Genomic DNA, 25,028 nt, shown 5'->3' with positions numbered 1-25,028 from the left:
TCGTTTGGACCTCAAGGGGTCCAAATGACAAATAAATTGTATCGTATCGTATAATGAATTATACAGACAGTGAAACTTAGCAGGATGACAGTGAACTAATACGGCGACTATGGTGGGGGAAGGGCGGAGAGGATGCAAGGTTGAAGTTGCTGGTTACTGCGGGCGTGGTGGGGTACCTGACTCGCTGTGTCCGGGGCTGATGCCGCTCAGCATCTGCCGCTCCCTCTCGTAGTCGCCGCGACACAGCAGCTGCCCCTCCTTCAGCACAAACTCGTCGCCCCGCCGCAGAGGCCGCTCGCACTCGCAGCAGCGCAAGCACTCGACGTGGTAGACCTGGCCCAGAACACGCAGCACCAGTTCGGAGCGGCCCACCTCCCCCTCACACCCGCTGCACCGGGCAACAAAGCACCTGCAACACAAGGGCGGGGAGACAAAGGTAAGGGTCGGAGGCGGCAGCTATGTGGAGAGAAGGAGAGAGGGAGGAGGGAGGGGAGGGAAAGGCGGGGGGGGGGGGGGGTGCCGAGGGAGGAACACTAATTTTTTGCTTTGTACTACCTGTAGGGTTGACAACTTTCTCACACCCAAATAAGGGACAAACGGTCAAAATACGGGACAAATACCCGACGGCAATTCGTTGACCGATCGGCCGTGGCTGGGTGAATGATGAGTTGGCCCGGGTGCTGGACTGCACACAAAGCCCAGCCGGCGGGCCAGCTGAGGCGTTTTGGCCCGGGAAGCGCGAAGTCCGGCACCCCATCCAACTCATGAACCGATGGTCGGCCATGAGAAGGAGGGGTGGTGGTGTCGGCGGTAAGCGAAGGTCCGAAGGTCGGACAGCTGGCCGGGCTACCAAGCGACGGGGCCACGGGCGAGGCGCTGCTGCTGCTGCTGCTGCACTCCATGGGCTGCACTACGTCGGGACGGGTGAGGCGGATCCGGACGCGGGGCCCCGACCCGACAGTCCCCTCGACCCGAGTAGTAGCGGTCAAATACGGGACAAGGACAGTCCCGTACGGGACAAACAAATTTAGCCCAATATACGGGATGTCCCGGCTAATACGGGACAGTTGGCAACCCTAACTACCTGCTGTCCTCCCTCGCTGGAGTTTAGAAGGATGAGGGGACACTCATTGAAACTTACCGAATAGTGAAAGACCTGGATAGAGTGGATATGGAGATAATGCTTTCACTAGTGGGGGAGTCCAGGACTGGAGGTCATGGCCTCAGTATAAAGGGATATACCTGTGACAATAATATACCAATACCAATACTAACTTAACAATCTGTCAGGTTTCATCAGTTCTTGTTCATAAGCAATAGGAGCAGAATTAGGCCCTTCAGCCCATCATATCCATCATGGCTGAACTATCTCTCCCTCTCAACCCCATTCTGCTGCCTTCCCCCCATAACCAAGTTGCTCTGCAGGACATCGTACAACATACCCAGTCCACATTCTGCACTACAATGCACTCATTGTCCAGCACGTGGTCAGCTGCACAATGCACCGCATGCTTTACTCTACGATCCATGCGACAATTCAATGTTCCAGCCTGCAATTCGCTCCACAAGGCCCTCTATGCAACGTCTGTCACTCACTCCATCGTCCAGTCCATAATCCTCCCCACAATCTGATCGATATTCTATTCTACATTCCATGTTACAAACCAGTGTTTTCTGAACCAGTCTGCCACAGAAGGCAGTGGAGTCCAAGTCAATTGATATTTTCAAGGCAGAGATAGATAGATTCTCGATCAGTACTGATGTCAGGGGTTATGGGAAGAAGGCAGGAGAATGGGGTTAAACATAGAAAATAGAAACATAAAAATTTGGTGCAGGAGTAGGCCATTCGGCCCTTCGAGCCAGCACTGCCATTCAATATGATCATGGCTGATCATCCAAAATCAGTACCCCGCTCCTGCTTTTTCCCCATATCTCTTGATTCCTTTAGCCCAAAGGGCTAAATCTTACTCTCTCTTGAAAACTTTGAGGGAAAGATAGATCGGCCATGATTGAATTGCAGGGTAGACTTGATGGGCCGAATGGGCTAATTCTGCTCCTATCACTTATGAACAGTCTAGGGCGCAGACTATGATTTTACTTTACGTAGCACCTCTGGAGAGAACGAATGGGTGATGTTTTGGGTCGAGATCCTTCTTCAGACTGAAACGTCAGCCATTCCTTCTCTTTCATTTCACTGTACACCTTGTATGTGTATGTGACAAATAAAGTTGACTTGACTTGACAGAGATGCTGCCTGACCCGCTGAGTTACTCCAGCATTTTGTGTCTATCTTCGGTGTAAACCAGCATCTGCAGTTCCTTTCTACACATGATTCACTTCACATTCCACTTTACGATCCACTCTGTATTCAGCTCTGTGTTCTATAGACAGTAGACAATAGGTGCAGGAGTAGGCCATTCAGCCCTTCGAGCCAGCACCGTCATTCAATGTGATCATGGCTGATCATCCCCAATCAGTACCCAGTTCTGGCCTTCTCCCCATATCCCCTGACTCCGCTATCTTTAAGAGCCCTATCTGGCCCGCTCTTGAAAGTGTCCAGAGAACTGGCCTCCACCGCCCTCTGAGGCAGAGAATTCCACAGATTCACAACTCTCTGTGAGAAAAAGTGTTTCCTTGTCTCCGTTCTAAATGGCTTACCCCTTATTCTTAAACTGTGGCCCCTGGTTCTGGACTCCCCCAACATCGGGAACATGTTTCCTGCCTCTAACTTGTCCAAACCCTTAACAAGATCCCCTCCTATCCTTCTAAACTCCAGAGTGTACAAGCCCAGCCGCTCCATTCTCTCAGCATATGACAGTCCCGCCATCCTGTGAATTAACCTTGTAAACCTACGCTGCACTCCCTCAATAGCAAGAACGTCCCACCTCAAATTATGCGTATCTCCAATCTAGTCCCTAATGTCCATTTTCTAATCCATTCTATAGTGTATGTAACATTTCCATCTACAATGCACACACCACAGTGTACTACAATCAAATGATCAATGTACACGACGCTCTCTATGATCCGTTCTACAATCCATTACACAATCCACTTGGGAGTTCCTTCTACGATATCTACCTGTTCAATCTCCAATCTGAATTGTGTAAGAAGGGTCTCGACCCGAAACGTCACCCATTCCTTCTATCCAGAGATGCTGCCTGTCCCGCTGAGTTACTCCAGCATTTTGTGTCTATCTTCGGTTTAAACCAGCATGTGCAGTTCCTTCCGACAGATGATGGTCCTGCCCTTATTCCTGGAGGAGGGAGGTCCCCACGAGAGTTAAAACCAGCCCTACTGTGAAGATATTACACACCAGCTCCATGGCAACTGTGCGGTGCAGCTTAATCCGATGATCTTATTGTTATTAAATTCTCAGGATTTCGTCTTTATTAAATGTTCCAGGAATCACAGTGCCCCTCATTATGTGAGGCGGAGGCTGGCTGAGCCCAGGCACAGTATGCAGGCACACGCCGCTGAATGAGATGGGGGCGTGGTGGTATCAGTGTGGGAGCAATGGGACACCTTGCATAATCTCACCACCCCCCACACCCCACACATTCACACTCATACACACACACACACACACACACACTTGCACACACACACACCCACACCCACACACACCCACATACCCACACACACACACACACACTCACACACACACACACACACACACACACCCACACACACACACCCACACCCACACACACACACACACACACCCACACACACACACACACACACGTACACACACACAAACACACACACGCACACACACCCACACACACGCGCACGCACATGCACACACACACACACACACACACGTGCACACACACACACACACACGTGCACACAAAAAGGCTGGCAGCATCATCAAAGACCCACACCATCCTGGCCACACACTCATCTCCCTGTTACCTTCAGGTAGAAGGTACAGGAGCCTGAAGACTGCAACAACCAGGTTCAGGAATAGCTACTTCCCCACAACCATTAGGCTATTAAACTCAGCTGAAACAAATATCTGAACACTAATAGACCATTATCTGTTTATTTGCACTTTATCTGCTTATTTATTTATGTGTGTGTATATATTTATATCATGGTATATGGACACACTGATCTGTTCTGTATTCATGCCTATGTTCTGTTGTGCTGAAGCAAAGCAAGGATTTCATTGTCCTATCTGGGACACATGACAATAAACTCTCTTGACTCTTGACCCGGTGCTTACTGAATAACATAACAACATATTTGACCTGAGGAAGGAGATATGCTGTCTGCCTCATCTGTTACTCAGACCCACTGTGACAAGGTTAACTTTCCACTGCTGACTGAAACGACCGAGGCACTGACAAGTAAGATTTACATGCATGCAAGGTAAATAACCTAAGCATTGCTTAAATTAGGCTTAATCTAGAATTGATCTCATCCACGTAAACCAGGGTGATTTGAATTGGTTGACAATGGTTGGTGCAAAAACAACATTTACCATTTCAAAGGCATTTGGACAGGTTCATGGATAGGAAAAGTTTAGAGGGATCATAAGATCATAAGACATAGGAGTAGAATTAGGCCATTTTATCGTGGCTGATCTATTTCCCCTCTCAACTCCATTCTCCTGCCTTCTCCATGTAACATCTGACGCCCATACTAATCAAGAACCCATCAATCTCGCTTAAAAAATACCCAATGGCTTGGTCTCTACAGCCATCTGTGGCAATGAATTCCACAGATTCACCATACTGGTGAGGCTAATGAAATTACTCCTCGTCTCCATTCTACGTTAATTTCTGCTGAGGCTGTGCCCTCTGGTCCTAGACTCTCCCACTAGTAGAAACATCGTCTCCACATCCACTCTATCCAAGCCTTTCACTATTCAGTAGGTTTCAATGAGATCCCCTCCCCTCATCCTTCTAAACTCCAGCAAGGACAGGCCCAGCGCCGACAAATGCTCCTCATACCCAATCATCACCTCCTCTGGACTCTCTCGAATGCCAGCACTATATTTGGTGCAAACCAGCATTGCAGTTCCTTCCTACACGTTGTGTGCACTGTGGATGACTCGATTGTAATTACAGATTGCCTTTCTGCTGTCTGGGGTAGCATGCGTCAAAAGCTTTTCACTGTTCCTTGGTACACGTGACAATAAATTAAATTCATAAACTCATAGGAAGTCATAGAGTCATTGAGTGACGCAGTGTGGACACAAGGCCCTTTGTCCCAACTTGCTCACGCCGGCCAACAATGTCCCAGCTACACTAGTCCCACCTGCCCCGTGCTTGGCCCATATCCCTCCAAACCTGTCCAATCCATGTACCTGTCTAACTGTTTCTCAAACGTTGGTATAGTCCCTGCCTCAACTACCTCCCCTGGCAGTTTGTTCCATACACCCACCACCCTTTGTGTGGAAATGTAACCCCTCAGATTCCTATTAAATGGTTTCCCCTTCACCTTAAACCTATGTCCTCTGGTCTTCTCAGGATACTGAGTTGGATGATCAGCCATGATCATATTGAATGGCAGTGCAGGCTCGAAGGGTCGAATGGCCTACTCCTGCACCTATTTTCTATGTTTCTATGTTTCTATGTTTCTTCGATTCCCCTACTCTGGGCAAGAGACTCTGTGCGTCTCCCAGATCTATTCCTCTCATGATTTTGTACACCTCTATAAGATCACCCCTCATCCTGCTGCGCTCCAAGGAATAGAATCCCAGCCTGCTCAACCTCTCCCTATAGCTCAGACCCTCTAGTCCTGGAAGCATCCTCCTAAATCCTCTCTGTACCCTTTCCAGCTTGACTGTACATAAGAGTTGACACCCCTAGAGGCAACCCTCGCTCCCATGAGCTGATAGTGCTGCCATCTCCTCACAATTTCCTGCTGCTGTAAGTCTCATTTCCGGTGTCTGTGGATTTCCCCACGGATTTGAGAGAGATGGCAAAGGCTGCTGTCTGACTGCATCTTAATGCAGAGACGAGACAAGATTAGGGGCAAAATATTGCCTTCAGTTATTAGGAATCTAATTGAATCGGGAGATGAGAAAGTGGAAATGTTATTGCATATTATTATGGAAATTAGCAATATGGAATGGAGTTTTTAATAACGGTTTTCAACAAGAAAATGTGAAAGGTGTTATTAAAGCTTGTGAAGGGTCCAACTCAATATTGTAACTGGTTATTGATGTTCTTAGATTTTAACCCCTTCAAGCCCTGCTTTAGATTATACACTTTAGAGATACAGCTAGGAAACAGGCCCTTTGGCCCACTGAGTCTGTGCCGACCAGCGATCACCCTGTACACTAGCACCTTCTTACACACTAGGGAGAATTTACAATTTACCAAAACCAATTAATCTACAAACCTGTAGGTCTTTGGAACGTAGAGAGTGAAAAACAGATCACCTGTGATTGAATGATGGAGCAGGTTCGAAGGGCCTAACATTGCTCCTATGTCTCATAGACCCACAGACGACTGTGGTTGTGCTGTGTTTAAGTTTTACTGTGTAGTTAGGGCAAAATCGTTGAAATTTCACAAACATAAAGATGCCAACAAGCAAGTCCCGATCTAGAAAAACTCCTTGAAATTTCACACTCGGTTACTTGAGATTTTAATTTGGGCTTTTCACTGTACCTCAGTACACGTGGCAATAAACTCAACTTAAAACATAATTTAAAGTACAATTTCAATTTCTGCAGATGCTGGTTTATAGCGAAGATAGGCACAGAATGCTGGAGTAACTCAGTGGGTCAGGCAGCATCTCTGGAGAAAATGGATGATTCAGTTCAATGTTTAAGAAGGAACTGCAGATGCTGGAAAATCGAAGGTAGACAAAAATTCTACGCTAGACGCCGGAGAAACTCAGCGGGTGAGGCAGCATCTATGGAGCGAAGGAAATATTAGGCAACGTTTCGGGTCGAAACCCTTCTTCAGACTGAATTCAGTTCAATAATACTTTACTGTCACGTGTACCTGGCTGCTTTGTTTTGTGTACAACCCAGTAAAATCATACAGCAGACCTCACAAGTCTCGCCACTTTTTGGCCCCGACAAGGGGTGGCGTTTTGGGTCGGAACGCTTCTTCAGTCTGCCAATTCGAAATGTATTCGGCTGTAATACACCGTCTGGTTACAAAGCTTCATTGGTGTTGAATGCCTCATTATAGTCTCATGTACCCAGTGTTATTATACAAATGTGACTATAACTCACACTGTGCCATTATGCAAAGCCCGATTACAATCTCACCCTGAAGGAACAAAGAACTGCCGATGCTGGTTAATGCACAAAAGAACACAAAGTGCTGGAGTAACTCAGCGGGTCAGGCTGCATCTCTGGAGAACATAGGTAGGTGATGATTTGGGTCTCCATTGAATCCTAAAATGTCACCTATCCATGTTCTCCAGAGAGGCTGCCTGACCCGCTAAGATACTCCAGCACCTTGTGTCCTTTGTACAATTTCACACTGTTGTACACAGAAGCAGCACAACGCTATATTTTCATTGCTGTAACACACGGATTCACAACTCTCCTTTAAAGACTGAGGTGGAGCGCGTCTCCAACTACAAATTCCTCGGGGTACATATCTCAGAGGATCTGTCCTGGTCCCTCAATACCGCCAAACTGATTAAAAAGGCGCAGCAGTGCCTCTACTTTCTGAGGAGGCTCAAGAAAGCTCACCTGTCCCCCCAGATCCTGTCCAACTTCTACCGCTGTACCATCGAAAGCATCCTGACCACCTGCTTCACGGTATGGTACAGCAGCTGCACCGCAGCTGACAGGAAGGCACTGCAACGGGTGGTGAAAACCGCTCAGCACATCATCGGTGCCCCGCTCCCTGCCATGGATGCCCTCCACCGAAAACGGTGTCTGAGACGGGCTGGGGAAATCATTAAGCACCCCTCACACCCCAACCATGGACTGTTTGCCCTCCTCCCATCAGGGAGGCGGTACAGGAGCCTCAGGTCTCGCACCAGCAGGCTAAGGAACAACTTCTTCCAAAATACCATTACCCTGCTGAACTCACAGGCCCGATGCTAGCTATCTTTTATACCCTTTTATCTGTATATATTTATTTGCCTATGTACTAGATCAATATATCCACATTGTACATATTGTTTTTACCAGTATTTTACTACTTTGCACTCTGATTAGATGCTAAACTGCATTTTGTTGTACCTGTACTCATATTTGTGCAATGACAATAAAGTTGAATCTAATCTAATCTAAAAAACTTCACGTTGCCTCGGCAATGCCTGCAGCATAATCATGGATCAGTCTCACCCCGGTCACTCCCTCTTCTCCCCTCTCCCATCAGGTACAGTTGTGTGAAAACGCACACCTCCAGATTCAGGGACAGTTTCTTCCCAGCTGTTATCAGGCAACTGAACCATCCTCTCACCAACTAGAGAGCAGTCCTGAGCTACCATCTACCTCATTGGAGACCCTCGGACTATCTTTAATCGGACTGTACCTTGCACTAAACATTATTCCCTTTATCCTGTATCTGTAACACTGTGAATAGCTCGATTGTAATCCTGTATTGTTTTTCTGCTGACTAGTTAGCAAACAAGAGTTTTTCACTGTATTTCTGTACATGTGACAATAAACTAAACTAAAGTCCTACATATTCTGATTAATCTACAAACCAGTGCTCATGGCATTATTCAATGTTTCTGTCCACACTGTCTATGTACATGGTCTGATAACAATAAAATGTGAAAAACAAGCAGAATGCAACCCAAATTAACTATAGAAACTTAAAAACATAGAACACAGGTGCAGCAGTAAGCTATTCAGCCCTACGAGCCAGCACCGCCAGTCAATATGATCACGGCTGATCATCCAGAATCAGTTACTGCTTTCTCCCCATATCCCCTTGATTCCTTTAGCCCTAAGAGCTATATACAACTCTCTCTTGAATACATGCAGTGAATTGGCCTCCACTGCCTTCTGTGGTAGAGAATTCCATAGATTCATAACTCTCTGGGTGAAAAAGTTTTTCCTCTTCTCGGTCCAAAATGGCCTAGCCCTTATTCTTAAACTGTGTGACCCCTGGTTCTGGACTCCCCCAACATGGGGAACATTTTTCCTGCATCTAGCCTGTCAAATTCCTTAAGAATTTTATATGTTTCTATAAGGTCCACTCTCATCCTAAATTCCAGTGAATACTATATGAGCCCAGTCGATCCATTCTTTCTACATACTGTGAGCACACTTAAATATATTGCATTGACAGGCAGTCTTGCCCAACATATGATTCTTACTTCTTCTTTGGTAGTCCCTCATTTTCAGTATTGATTTAATTATTCTCACACGTACTGAAAATGGTGGTCGGGTTGGTGGCGCAGCGGTACAGTTGCTGCCTTACAGCGCCAACAGCGCCAGAGACCCAGGTTCGATCCTGGCTACAGGTGCTGTCTGTACAGAGATGGTACATTCTCCCCGTGACCTTGCGCGGATTTTCTCGCAGAACTTCGGTTTTCTCCCAATCTCCAAAGACGTGCAGGTTTGTAGATTAATTGGCTTGGTATAAATGTTCTAAAATTGTCCTTAGTGTAGCATAGTGTCAAGGTGCAGGGATCACTGGTCGGTGCGAACTCGGTGGGCCGTAGGGCCTGTTTCCGCGCTATATCTCTCAACTAAATTAAATGCTTAGCAGGTAGCTCCCTAGTCTATGCGGCTGCAGTTTCCAGTCACACTCCAGAGACTGGAGCAGGTAATACAAGCCAACACCACAGTGTAACACAGCAGCTTAATTTACTTTTGTTTAGAGATTGTTTACAGCGCGGAAACAGTCCCTTCAACCCATCGAGTCCGCGCCGACATTCGATCCCCGCACATTAACACTATCCTACACACACTAGGGACAATTTACACATACACCAAGCCAATTAACCTATAAACCTGTACGTCTTTGGAGTGTGGGAGGAAATTGATGATCTCGGAGAAAATAGCGTGAAAAGTTATAGTATTTCAGTGAACAACAGAGAAGAAACCCCCAATGACTTGCACACATATGTATCTTTCGAAGAATAATTGGAAGACAGAGGATTATTGATGATAAGAAACAGCATGGAAACAGGCCCTTCAGCCCATCGAGTCCACGCCGACCATCGGTCACCCGTTCACACTAGTTCGATGCTATCCCACTTTCCCATCCACTCCTGACACAACTTACAGAGGGCCATTAGCCTATAAATCCGCACGTCTTTGGGACGTGGGGGCATCCAAGGACGACCAGAATAAACCCACGCGGTCACAGGAAGAACGTGCAAACTCCACACAGGCAGCAACCGAGGTCAGGATCGAACCTGGGTCTCTGGCGCTGTGAGGCAGCAGCTTTATCAGCTGCATCACTGTGCTAGGTTGTTGCCTGTGGGAATCACGCGCATGGTTTGTTTGCCGTTCCCTACGCTACGAGAGGCGGTCCGGTGAAATCTCCCTCTGTGGTTGTGACGTGCTCAATGCAAACTGACATTATGGAAAAGCACCATAAATACAAGGCTTTAGCTTGCCGAGTGACAAGTTGGCTAAATACAGTGCTCAAAATGACCAGAGTTATACAGACTTTGAAACGCTATTCCAGATAACAGATTTCAAGTCAATTTATTGGCTTGTCTTAAGTTAAAGGTGCAACAATAACTACCAGGGCAACAAACACTCGCAGTTAAATAAAATATAAATGTATAAGGTGGACAAATTTGGTCACACTTGGCTCCCTTATTCATGCTCTATCGTTTAGTTTAATTTGAGATTAGTTTATTATTGTCCCATGTACCGATTTACATTGAAAAGCTGTTTTAGATTTTAGAGATACAACGCAGAAACAGGCACTTTGGGTCACTGGGTCCACGCCAACCAGTGATCACCCCGTACACGAGCACTGTCTGACACACCAGGGGTGATCTATCATTTTTTTACCGAAGCCAATTAACCTACAAAACCTGTATGTCTTGTGTCTGCGAGGAAACTGGAGCACACAGAGAAAGACCACGCATGTCACGGGGAGAACTTACAATCTTCATACAGACAGTACCCGTAGTCAGGATCGAACCCTGGTCTCTGGTGCTGGGAGGCAGCAACTCTACCTCTGCTCCACTGTGCTGCCTGCAGTGTGCTATCCAGTCAGTGAAAAGACTATACATGAATTACAATTAAGCTGTCGACTACGTAGAGATACAGGATAAAAGGTGTGATGTTTAATGCTGGATAAAGTCCAGTAAAGTCCAATTGAAGTTAGATCGAATGTCTCCAATTGGGTTAAGGGCCTGTCCCACTGTAGGAGGTAATTCAAGAGTTCTCCCGAGTTTCCCCCGATTCGAACACGGAGAATTACGGTAATAGCCGCTCGTAGGTACTCGGGGCTCTCGTGGACATTTTTCAACATGTTGAAAAAACTTCACGAGTCACCGCGTTTCCCGAGTACCTGCCGTTAGCGTTATGAGCCGCTAAGAGACGTCCCGAGCTCCGACGTACCCGCTATGTACATTCTACGTACTTATTTTAAACTCGGGAGAGCTCTTGAATTACCTCGTACAGTGGGACAGGCCCTTAAGTGGGAGATCAGGACCACTCTCTACTTGGTGAGGGGGAGGTTCAATTGTCTGATAATAAGATTGATAATTTAATAAGATCACGGTGGCTCAGCGGTAGAGTTGCTGCCTTATAGTGCTTGCAGCGCCGGAGACCCGGGTTCCATCCCGACTATGGGTGCTGTCTGTACGTAGTTTGTACGTACTCCCCGTGACCACGTGGATTTTCTCCGAGATCTTCCGTTTCCTCCCACACTCCAAAGACGTGCAGGTATGTAGGTAAATTGGCTTGGTAAATGTAAAAATTGTCCTTAGTTTGTATTGGATAGTGCTAAGTGTTTAAGAAGGAACTGCAGATGCTGGAAAATCGAAGGTACACAAAAATGCTGGAGAAACTCAGCGGGTGCAGCAGCATCTATGGAGCGAAGGAAATAGGCAACGTTTCGGGACAAAATCTGTAGGTCTTTAGGATGTGGGAGGAAACCTACGTGGTCACAGGGAGAACGTGCAAACTCCACACAGGCAGCATTGGAGGTCAGGATCAAACCCGGGTCTCTGTCGCTGTGAGGCAGCAACTCTACCAACAGCACCACCGTGCTCCAGTAAATAAAGTTAAAAAGAGTCGCCCAAAGAGTCGTAGCCTCTGAGACTCCGTGGCTCACAGCTGTTGCAGCTGCGCATTCCGTAACAAATACTGCAGACACTGCACATCCAAAATAAAGACCGAAGATGCCGGAAACACTCATCTGTGGAGATGCCGGCAGCATCTGTGGAGAGAGAAACAGTCAATGATTCATTTGATAATTAAACAGGATACTACATTTGTTTAACTCCATTTTGCAATGTGAAACTATCCCTTAGCACATTTATATTTAGTAGCACTAGAGCTAAACAGCATGAAGACAGGCCCTTCGGCCCGACTTGTCCATGACGACCATGTTGGCATTCTCGGATAGTCCCATTTGCTTGCATTTGGCCACATTCCTCGACGCTTCCTATCCATACGTCTGTCCAAATGTAAACTCAATCACAATGAGCTCAAATTCATCGACAAACTAACCACAGCCAGCGTCTCACTGCTGGACTGCTTAATTGAGAGTGCAGAATACTAGATATCAGAGTGATCCCAGGCACACTATAGCAGGGTCAAACGCATCTGACCAATTCAATTTCCGTTCAATGTGGGATCCCTAACTCTTCTGGGGCGGCACGGTGGAGCAGCGGTAGAGTTGCTGCCGCACAGCGCCAGAGTTCCGTGTTCGATCCTGACTACGGGTGCTGTCTGAACGGAGTTTGGACGTTCTCCCAGTGACCGTGTGGGTTTTCTCCGGGTGCTCCCACACTCCAAAGACGTGAAGATTTGTAGGTTAATTGACTTCTGTAAATTGTCCCTAGTGTGTGTCGGATACAAGTAGTGTACGGGCGATCGCTGGTCGGTGTTGACTCAGTGCGCCACAGGGCCTATTTCCACGCTGTATTTCTAAAAGAAACTAAACAAAAACTTCAGAAAGTCCACGTGGACAATGGCGGATGAATAGCTCACTCCCTATCTCTTTAATTAAATCCCCAGAAAACACTATTGGGGGGCACAATCTATTACAGTCCCTTCCAGCATTTAGTAAGCTATCTTGAGTAATATAGAAAGCTATCTGTAGGAGCCATTCATGCTTAGGTTAGTTTCCGTAATGGGCCTGTCCCACTTACGCAACTTTTTCGGTGACTGCCGGCACCCGTCGTAGGTCGTTGCAGGTCGCCGAAAATTTTCAACATGTTGAAAATCCAGCGGCGACCAGAACAAGGTACGACTCTTTGGGCAACTACTCACGACCTTACAGGCTTCACCCCGCGACATGTCGCCAGGGTGTCGCCTGTATGGGCGTGAGTCGTCTCCTCAGTCGCCCAAAGAGTCGTAGCGTCTTTCTGATCGCCGCTGGATTTTCAACATGTTGAAAATTTTCGGCGACCGGCAACAACCTATGACGGGTGCCAGCAGTCAGCGAAAAAGTCGCGTAAGTGGGACAGGCCCTTTAGACTTTTTAAACTATCTTTAATTAGACTTTATCTTGAACAAAATGTTATACCCTTTATCCTGTATCTGTACACTGTGGATGGCTTGATTGTAATCATGTATTGTCTTTCCGCTGACTGGATAGCACGCAACAAAAAAGCTTTTCATTGTACTTCGGTACATGTAACAAAAATAAAATTAATACTAAAATGAAAACTAAAATTAAAACGAAAATGAAAACTAAACGAAAAGTAAAATAAAATCTAAAAGCAGATGCTGGTTTACCAGGGAAAGACACAAAGTACTGGAATACCTCAGAGGTTCAGGCAGCATACCTGGAGGACATGGACAGGTGATGTTTCGGAACGAGAAGAATCCTGGCCCAAAATGTTCTCCAGGGATGCTGCCTGACCTGCTGAGTTACTCAAGCATTTTGTATCTTCCTTCCAGTGTTTACAGCAGCCACCATGCCAAACTAGAGGGGCTTCTTGTAAGCCATCTCCTCCAGAGATGCTCCTGACCCATTAGACAATAGACAATAGACAATAGGTGCAGGAGTAGGCCATTTGGCCCTTTGAGCCAGCACCACCATTTCATTTGACCATGGCTGATCATCCCCAATCAGTACCCCGTTCCTGCCTTCTACCCATATCCCCAGACTCTGCTATTTTTAAGAGGTCTATCTAGCTCTCCCTTGAAAATATCCAGAGAACCGGCCTCTACTGCCCTCTGAGGCAGAGAATTCCACAGACTCACAACTCTGTGTGAAAAAATGTTTCCTCATTTCTGTTCTAAATGGCTTACCCCTAATTCTTAAACAGTGGCCCCTGGTTCTGGACTCCCCCAACATCGGAAACATGTTTCCTGCCTCTAGCGTGTGCAAACCCTTAATAATGTTAGACGCTTCAATAAGATTCCCTCTCATCCTTCTAAACTCCAGAGTGTACAAGCCCAGCTGCTCCATTCTCTCAGCATATGACAGTCCCGCCATCCCGGGAATTAACCTTGTAAACCTACGCTGCACTCCCTCAATAGCAAGAATGTCCTTCCTCAAATTAGGGGACTAAAACTGCGCACAATATTCCAGGTGTGGTCTCGATAGGGCCCTGTACAGCTGCAGAAGGACCTCTTTGCTCCTATACTCAACACCTCTTGTTATGAAGGCCAACATGCCATTCGCTTTCTTCACTGCCTGCTGTACCTGCATGTTTACTTTCATTGACTGATGAACAAGGACCCCCAGATCCCGTTGTACTTCCCCTTTTCCCAATTTGACACCATTGAGTTACTCCAGCACTTTGTGCTTCTTGCAACTTGCTCTAATCTGTCTCTGCCTCCACTCTCTGCTATTCTCCTTGTGTTGAACATCTGGGGTGCGTACACCACACCTCATATTATAATCGGTGTCAATGAATTCCTTGCCAGCCACGATGCTTCATTGCCCATGTTCCCTCTTGTACCTGCTGGGATCTTCAATTTGAAGAAGGGTCCTGACCCAAAACATCATCCATCCTTTTTCTCCAGAGATGCTGCCTGACCTGCTGAGTTATTCCAACACTTTGTGTCTGGCTTCAGGATACCTGGAACTTAGTTTTATTTGGCGAGGGAGGAAAATGGAATTAATTTTCATCAACATTTGACTTTGGTTCTCTCCCAGATAGACAGTCTAATATTTAAACAAGGGCTGCAGATGCTGGATCCTTGCAAAGTGCTGGAGTAACACCATGGGTCAGGCAGCATCTCTGGGGGAAATGGATAGGTGACGTTTCAGGTCAGGATACTTCAGGGGACAGAAAGTTAGAACGAGGTGTGAGTGGGACAAAGCCACGTGATAGGTCTTACCTGTGTACTACCCGGGCGATACCTCCCCGATGGTGGGGGTCTCCAACACCTCCAGCCCGATGTTGTGCCCCCCGTCCCATCCCGTCCTTGAAGTGTGCAGGAAGGAACTGCAGATGCTGTTTTACACTGATGATGGACACAAATTGCTGGAGTAACTCAGCGGGACAGGCAGCATCCCTGGAGAGAAGGAATGGGTGACGTTTCGGGTTGAGACCCTTCTTTAGACCTTGAAGGGTTGTCCTCTGGAGGTAACCTGGGCCCGGGGACAGTTGTGTAGCTGTTCGCCTTCACCGTGCAGTCTGCCTCCATGGGGAGAGAGTTTCAAACCTGGAACCTGAGGCAGAAATACAAACTAGGCCACACAGAAAGGAGAATGAGGGGAGGAAACAACTCACCGAGTACGGAAGTCTTTCAAAACCCGCTCTGCGTATCTCCGAAAGCCATGTTGTTTCATGTGGCACATCTCCTGCGTAAAAGACTGAGACTTCACACATTCAGAGCAGTTACACACCGTCAGACACATTGATACACTCCCACGTGGCACAATTGTGAACATGGCCATAATATTTATAGACACTTAAAGGGGTTGTCCCACTGAGGCGACCTAATTGGCGAGTTTAGAAGAGTTTGGGAGAGTTTGAAAAAGCGTCATGTTGAAGACCTCCTTCAACTATGTTGAAGACCTCCTTCAACCTCCTTCGACTATGTTGAAGACTAACTTCGACTGGCTTTGACTAGCTTCGGGAAAATTGGACATCGAATAGTGGAGAGTGAAGACGACCTCCTTCGACCCTTCGATCTCCTACGATCTCTTTCGACCTCCCTTCGACTATGTTGAAGACTATCTACTACTACCCTCGATTACCTACGAATAACATGCCGACTTACTACGACCTACTTCGACTAAACCTACGAGTAAAAAAAAAAAAATTATTTCCATGGGGACCTTTTTTTACTCGCGGGCATTATTCAGCATGTTGAAAAATACGGCGCGACCTAGCTGAGGCCTCGAGTACACGGGGACCACTCTCGAGCATGAAGGAGAGTTACAAAGACCTCCCAGGACCTCGTGTCATGCTGCGAGTATGAGTCGTGGGCAAACTCTTCACAATTAGGTTGCCGCAGTGGGACAGCCCCTTGACCGTTCTCCATGGGTATGTGTGTGTGTGATGTATGTACACGCAGTATGTACACTGGTGTTGTGATACAAGATTATAAGATATTGGAGCAGAATTAGGCCACTCGGCCCATCAAGTCTGTGCCCCCATTAAACCATGGCTGATCTATCTTTCCCTCTCAACCCCATTCTCCTCCCTTCTCTCCGTAACCTTTGATGCCCGCACTAATCAAATATCTGCCTCTCTCCTCCTTAAAAACATCCATTGACTTGACCTCCACAGCCGTCTGCGGCAATGAATCCCACAGATTTACTTATGAAATTTATCCTCATCTCCCTTCTAAAGGTACGTCCTTTTATTCTGAGGATGGGGAGAAAGCTGCTTGAAAGACGCGATGGGGAAATGTTGGGCAAGATGGGCAGGGGACGGGTGGCGGGTGAGGAGGGGGCAATTGGCAAATGAGTGGGGCAGAGGACAGAAGAGTCTTGACCCGAAACGTTATAAGTCTGAAAAAGGCTCCCGACCCAAAACATTGTCAGTTCTGAAGAAGGGTCCCGACCCGAAATGTCACCTGACAGTGCTGCCCAACCGACTAAGTTACTCCAGCACTTTATGCTCTTCAGAGCAAAGAGGTTGTTTGTTTCCTAATGTTAATGGCTTCAAAATTAAGTTGTATCTCATCAATATGTTATTACGTAATCTTATACTTCCTGCATTTATTCTGCTACTGAGATTTTTCCCTTCTTCCTGACTTTTTCTTTATTTTTATGAATTGTTTTAAAATGTCAACCTCATAATGTCAAAATAATCTGTCAACATTTAGGTTAAGAGTTCAGGATAATGTCAAAAATGCAGGATAATGTCAGAATTCAGGATAATGTCAATAATGTCAAAAATTCCTCCAAATGTCAAAATAACCCTCTGGATGGTTGGCCTGATTGCCACAATGAGGTTTAGTTGCTATTGGACCGATCCCAGTAAGTTATGAATACAAAGAATCTTAGCATAAATAGTGCAAAATATGTAGTGCCAGAGCATAAGGTTGAACCCTTCAGAAGAAGGGTCTCAACCCGAAACGTCACCCATTCCTTCTCTCCAGAGATGCTGCCTGTCCTGCTGAGTTACTCCAGCTTTTTGTGTCTATCTTCACCTTGGTTTGAACGTTGGTTAATAATACCATTGAGTGCTAGTTACAAATGTTATGTAAAGCATATAGACAAAAGACAATAGACAACAGGTGCAGGAGTAGGCCATTCGGCCCTTCGAGCCAGCACCGCCATTCAATGTGATCATGGCTGATCATCCCCAATCAGTACCCCGTTCCTGCCTTCTCCCCATATCCCCTGACCGCTAATTTTAAGAGCCCTATCTAGCTTATTAAATTATTTTTTTTAGTTTAGTTTAGAGATACGGCACAGAAACAGGCCCTTCGGCCCACTGAGTCCGAGCTGACCAGCGATTCCCGCACTCTAACACAATCCTACACACACTAGGGATGATTTTATACAAATACAATTTTACTGAAGCTAAGTAACCTACAAACCTGTACGTCTTTGGAGTGTGGGAGGAAACCGGAGCACCCGGAGAAAACCCACACGGAGAGAATGTACAAACTCCGTACAGACAGCACCCGTAGTCAGGGTCAAACTTGGGTCTCTGGCGCTGTAAAGGGCCTGTCCCATTTTCACGACCTAATTCATGACCTCTGCCGAGTTTGCCCTTGACTCATACTCACAGCATGGTCGTCACGAGGTCGTAGGTAGGTCGTAGGTCGGTCGTGGCATCAAGTAGGTCGGGGCGTTTTTTCAACATGATGAAAAATGTCCACGAGTGAAAATGGTCGTGAATTAGGTCGTGAAAGCGGGACAGGCCCTTAAGGCAGCAACTCTACCATTGTGCCACAGGGATGCAGATTACTTAAAGCATGCAGAGTAACATGCTATGAAAATTAAGCGAGCTATTATTAACCATATCAGTAAAATAGATGGAGTGCCGTTAATATAACATAAAGCTGGTTACAAATATTTTGAACAAAAGTGATCATTTAGAAATATCACAGACTAGCAGCTCAATGTGAATAATGTAGTTATAAGTCATTATAAATGACATTGCCACAAAAATCTGGAGTAACTCAGCGGGACAGGCAGCATCTCCGGAGAGAAGGAATGGGCGATGTTTCAAGTCGAGACCCAACTTCAGTCTGAGATGAGTTGTTAGTCTGTGTTATAAGTAAATTATCACTATTCAGTCTCGACCCGAAACGTCACCCATTCCTTCTCTCCAGAGAGATGCTGCCTGTCCCGCTGAGTTACTCTAGCTTTTTGTGTCCATCTTCGGTTTAAACCAGCATCTGCAGTTCCTTCCTACACAAATTAATTATATTGCTATGTGTATTATGTAATATTACATCTGATTGCTTATAAATATAAAGAGTCAGTGCATTAATCATCTCTGACCCCTCTCACCATGGCCACAAACTCTTTGAATCACTTCCCTCTTGAAGGCGACTCCGGATTGTCAAAGCTGCCACAGCCAGACATAAAAACAGTTTTTATCCACGAGTAGTTGCTCTACTCAACAGCCAGAAATCTGTAGCCTCCCTTTGATCTGGTATTTTGTTGGTTCACATGCTTGATCAATGGTGTTTCATCATTAATGTCTTATTATTATTAATGTTTAGTGTTTTCTGAGCCATTCGTAACTGTCACTGTGTGTGTCATGTTGTTACTTGTGGGCGGAGCACCAAGGCAAATTCCTTGTATGTGAATACTTGGCCAATAAACTTACTTACTTAATATAGGTGGCAACTCGCTTTAAATAACATAAATATTGTGGAGAAAGCAGGTTATTGATAATGTAAATAAATAGGAACAGGTTGAAATATTAAAATATGGATCGTGCTGCTGATGAGCTGCCAAAATAATACTGAGCTAAAAATGAAAATAATACATTTGATCATAAAAACAGTTTTGGCTGTAAAGTACTATTCATAGAAACATAGAAAATAGGTGCAGGAGTAGGCCATTCGGCCCTTCGAGCCTGCACCGCCATTCAATATGATCATGGCTGATCATCCAACTCAATATCCTGTACCTGCCTTCTCTCCATACCCCTCTGATCCCTTTAGCCACAAGGGCCACATCTAACTGCCTCTTAAATATAGCCAATGAACTGGCCTCAACTACCTTCTGTGGCAGAGAATTCCACAGATTCACCACTCTCTGTGTAAAAAATGATTTTCTCATCTCGGTCCTAAAAGACCTTATCCTTAAACTGTGACCCCTTGTTCTGGACTTCCCCAACATTGGGAATAATCTTCCTGCATCTAGCCTGTCCAACCCCTTCATAGTAGAATAACAACTATAAGGTTCTGACAATATTGATAATCTGAAGAAGGGTCTTGACCCGAAACGTCTACCCATTCCTTCTCTCCAGAGATGCTGCCTGTCCCGCTGAGTTAACCCAGATTTTTGTGTCTATCTTCAGTTTAAACCAACATCTGCAGTTCCTTCCTACACAATCCTCAATCTGATTCTTCCTGATGTTTCAGTGTCTCGTTCATTGGGTAAGTTTTCCTGCTCGCTCGGTCAACTCACTACTTTGCTGTACTCTTTTATCCCGGCCTTTAACTGCACTCTTTATCTCTGCCCTTTGTTCCCACCAGCTGCCTATCAAAAAAAAACCTTGTGCAGGAAGGAACTGCAGGCGCTGGTTTAAACCGAGGATAGATACAAAATACTGGAGTAACACAGCGGGACCGACAGCATCTCTGGAGAGAAGGAATGGGTGACGTTTCAGGTTGAGACCCTTCTTCAGACGGTTTTTTGACTTTTGTCTTTCAGACTGCCAGTCTGAAGAAGTGTCTAGGCCCGAAACGGCACCCATTCCTCCCCAGAGATGCTGCCTGTCCCGCTGAGTTACTCCAGCATTTTTTGTCTATTTAAAAAAAACCTTGCCTACGTGACTATTACCTGCATTGATTTGTCCTCCATACCTGGCGTACTGTGTACAGTTCTGGTCACCGAGCCATAGGAAGGGCGTCATTAAATTGGACAGGGTGTGCAAAACATTCACCAGGATGTCACCAGGGCTTGTGGGCAGCGGGCTTGAGTTATAGGGAGAGGTTGGATAGACTTGGACTTATTTCTTTGGAGCGTAGGAGGCTGGAGGGGGGAGGGGAGGGGGGGGAGGGGAGGGGGGGGGGGCAACCTTATTGAGGTGTACAAGATCATGAGGGGAATGGATAAAGTGAATGCATATGGTCTTCTTCCCAGGGTAGATAATTCTAATACTAGAGGGCACAGGCTTAATGTCTGAGAGGAGAGACTTGCCATGGAACAAGCTGCCAGAGGAGGTAGTTGAGGCTTGGACTATCCCAAGGTTTAAGAAACAGTTAGACAGGTACATAGACAGGACAGGTTTAGAGGAATATGAGCCAAAAAATGGAGCAGCTGGGCTTGTATACTCTGGAGTTTAGAAGGATGAGAGGCAATCTCATTGAAACATATAAGATTGTTAAGGGCTTGAGCACGCTAGAGGCAGGAAACATGTTCCCAATGTTGGGGGAGTCCAGAACCAGGGGCCACAGTTTAAGAATAAGGAGTAAGCCATTTAGAACGGAGACGAGGAAACACTTTTTCTCACAGAGAGTGGTGAGTCTGCGGAATTCTCTGCCTCAGAGGGCGGTGGAGGCAGGTTCTCTGGATGCTTTCAAGAGAGAGCTAGATAGGGCTCTTAAAGATAGCGGTCAGGGGATATGGGGAGAAGGCAGGAACGGGGTACTGATTGGGGATGATCAGCCATGGTCACATTGAATGGCGGTGCTGGCTCGAAGGGCTGAATGGCCTACTCCTGCACCTATTGTCTATTGTCTAAAAGTGGGCAGGTGGGACTAGTGTTGTTGGGACATGTTGGCTGGTGTAGGCTAGTTGGGCCGAAGGGCCTGTTTACTAACATCTATCATTCTAGGCAAATATTGCAAGTTGATAGACACAACCTGGATATAAATAATGGATAGTAACCAGTTAAAAAGAATATGAAAAATGTGTTTGATTGTATACGATATATATTGGATATATATATATATAATGTAAATATTGTACACTGCTGATTATTGACATTCAAAATAATATAGTGGGAACTGATCATAAATAATAGAGTAGCAACTGGTTGTAAATATGTACAGTGACTTGCTGTAGTGAGTAGTGAGACATGTTTTACATGATATTTTTACATGATATTAAAATAAATAAGGGAGCGAGGGCAGGTTTTACATCATATATATAATAAAATTTGACAGAATGTTATTAATTTAATGATGAGAAATAGTTGAAAATAAAATACAAAATATAATGTTTAAAATTATATGAATAACAAAGAAAATGTGTCAATAGATTAACAGATGGTATTAATAATATGAACAATAGTACATTGGATTGGTTTAGAAACAAGGTGACAATAGGTGCAGGAATACGCCATTCGGCCCTTCGAGCCAGCTCTGCCATTCAATATGATCATGGATGATCATCCGGAATCACTACCCCATTCCTGCTTTCTCCCCATACCCCTTGATTCCATTAGCCCTAAGAGCTATATCCAACTCTCTTGAATACATCCAGTGTATTGGCCTCCACTGCCTTCTGCGGCAGAGAATTCCACAGATTCACAACTCTCTGGGTGAAAACGTTTTTCCTCATCTCGGTCCTCAATGGCCGACCCCTTATTCTTAAACTGTGACCCCTGGTTTTGGACTCCCCCAACATTGGGAACATTTTTCCTGCATCTAGCCTGTCAAATCCCTTAAGAATTTTATGTTTCTATAAGGACCGCTCTCATCCCAAGTTCCCAAAGAGCTAAATTTAACTCACTTATCATATAAAGTGTATAGTCTATGTAAATAATCTAGTGATAATTGATATAATTGATAGTAACAGTGTCTTAATAGATAAAAAATAATATAGATAAAGAATAGAGGTTAGATGTTACATAAAATAATAGTGTTGCCAATTTTCAGAGAACACATGTGGTTACAGTAAGTTATAAATAACTGTGATGGGTGTATTGATAACATGGAATGACAAGAAAGATTGGATAGCATTTATAATTAAATTATAGATAATAGATTATATTATATTATATATTATAGGTTATAGATAATCAGTAATAGGTCAATTATAGTACAGGACGGCACGGTGGCGCAGCGGTAGAGTTCTCACAGCGCCAGAATTCAATCCTAACTACGGGTGCTGTCTGTACAGAGTTTGCACGTTCTCCCCGTGACCGTGTGGGTTTTCTCCGGATGCTTCGGCTCCCTCCCACATTCCAAAATTGCTCTGTAGTTACCTGTATCTATACACTGTGAATGGCTTGATTGTAATCATGTACTGTCTTTCCGCTGACTGGATAGCACTCAACAAAAGCTTTTCACTGTACCTCGGTAAACTAAAGCTAAGATTGGAGAATTCAATGTTCAGAAGCATTGGGTTGTAAGCCACACAAGCTGTTCCTCCAGTTTGCGTGCAGCATCACTCTGGCAATGGAGGAGGCCCAGGAAATAAAGGCCAGTGTGGGAAATAGTAAGAAAACGCACAAGTGACTAGAACATAAGGAAGCGCTGCGGAGTTAGGCCATGCAACCTCTGAGCTTGGTCCATCATTTAGTACGTTTCAAGAGCAAGTATGAAGATTGTTAAGGGCTTGGACACGCTAGAGGCAGGAAACATGTTCCCGATGTTGGGGGAGTCCAGAACCAGGGTCCACACAGTTTAAGAATAAGGGGTAATCCATTTAGAACGGAGACGAGGAAACACTTTTTCTCACAGAGAGTTGTGAGTCTGTGAAATAAATAGAACAGGTTGAAATATTAATGTGAAATTCTCTGCCTCAGAGGGCGGTGGAGGCAGGTTCCCTGGATGCTTTCAAGAGAGAGCTAGATAGGGCTCTTGAAAATAGCAGAGTCAGGGGATATGTGGAGAAGGCAGGAACGGGGTACTGATTGGGGATGATCAGCCATGGTCACATTGAATGGCGGTGCTGGCTCGAAGGGCCTATTGTCCTGCACCTATTGTCTATTGTCTATTGTCTATTGCAAGATGTGAATCCTAGCCACTGAGTGAAATCTTGGGAATCAGCGACTTCACTGAGCCTTTGACTCAGATATGAACTCGTGCAGCTGGTAAATGCTTGAGCCGTTATTAAATTGGCTGCGTTTCCATACAGTTATGAAACCAGCAGAGACAACGAGGATACCAACACAATCCAAGGATCTGACAACCGTACTCTGACTGATGAAGATGGCTTTGGCCCTTTGACTTTCAGTTGTGATAGAATTTGAACCACTATGTTAGAATGTTCGAACCTGCTCAGAAACTGCAGCTGTAGTTTCAACATCCAGATAAGAAACAGGCCACAATCTCCATTCATCGTTTTACTATAGAAAAACTGAAGGTAAATCATTCAATTCACTTGGGAGACACTGTAATTAATGCTGGCAGGGCTGTATATTGGCCTTTGCATGGACACTGACATTAGACAGAGGATTGTGTGGGAATTCCACCCCTGCAACGGACTGTTCCAGCTGCTACGGTCAGGCAAACGCCTCCGTTGCCATGCGGTGAGAACGGAGAGGTTGAGAAGGAGTTTCTTCCCAGAGGCCATTCGGACTGTAAACGCCTATCTCACCAGGGACTAACTCTACTGAACGTTTTTCCTTCCATTATTTATTATGTAAAAGAATATGTGTGTTATGATTGTGTTTATAGTTTGTTTGGTTGTTTGGTTGTTTGTCTTTTGCACAAAAGTCCGCGAGCATTGCCACTTTCATTTTACTGCATATCTCGTATGTGTATGTGACAAATAAACTTGACTTGACTTGACTTGACTTGAAGGAACTGCAGATGCTGGTTTAAACCGGAGAAAGACACAAAACACTGGAGTAACTCAGCGGGACAGGCAGCATCTCTGGAGAAATGGACTAGGTGATGTTTCGGGTCGAGATCCTTCTTCAGGTAGAGGATTGATCTAATGTCACGGTTACACACAGGATTCCATGCAATCTTGACGTATAGAGTCATGGAGTGATACAGTGTGGAAACAGGCCCTTTCGGACCAACTTGCCCACACCGGCCAACATGTCCCAGCCACACTAGTCCCACCTGCCCGCATTTGGTCCATATCTCTCCAGACCTGTCCTATCCATGTACTTGTCTAACTGTTTCTTGAATGTTGGGATAGTCCCAACCTCAACTACCTCCTCCGGCAGCTTGTTCCATACACCCACCACCCTCTGTGTGAAAAAGTTACCCCTCAGATTCCTATTAAATCTTTGCCTCCTCACTTTAAACCTACAACATGTCCTCAAGGAATCTATGCATTTACATTATCTAGGCACGGTGGCGCAACGGTAGAGTTGCCTCTTTACAGCGCTCGCAGCGCCAGAGACCCGGGTTCGATCCTGACTATGGGTGCTGTCTGTACAGAGTTTGTACATTCTCCCCATGACTGTGTGCTTTTTCTCCGAGATCTTCGGTTTCCTCC

The 25,028-nt window shown here is 45.6% G+C and overlaps 1 protein-coding gene across 1 annotated transcript in view; it reads right to left on the bottom strand.

The window, feature by feature from the left end:
• The window catches only part of LOC116991865 (LIM homeobox transcription factor 1-alpha-like), a 56,203-nt gene that overhangs the window by 10,174 nt on the left and 21,001 nt on the right, over window positions 1-25,028 (bottom strand). The window contains exon 3 of the mRNA XM_033050840.1: window positions 177-409. Coding sequence (XP_032906731.1) covers window positions 177-409 — 233 coding nt within the window. The remainder of the gene's footprint in view (window positions 1-176; window positions 410-25,028) is intronic.

The sequence above is a fragment of the Amblyraja radiata genome, chromosome 35, assembly GCF_010909765.2.
Source record: "Amblyraja radiata isolate CabotCenter1 chromosome 35, sAmbRad1.1.pri, whole genome shotgun sequence".
Taxonomy (NCBI): domain Eukaryota; kingdom Metazoa; phylum Chordata; class Chondrichthyes; order Rajiformes; family Rajidae; genus Amblyraja; species Amblyraja radiata.
This window is presented reverse-complemented; position numbering and strand designations above follow the sequence as displayed.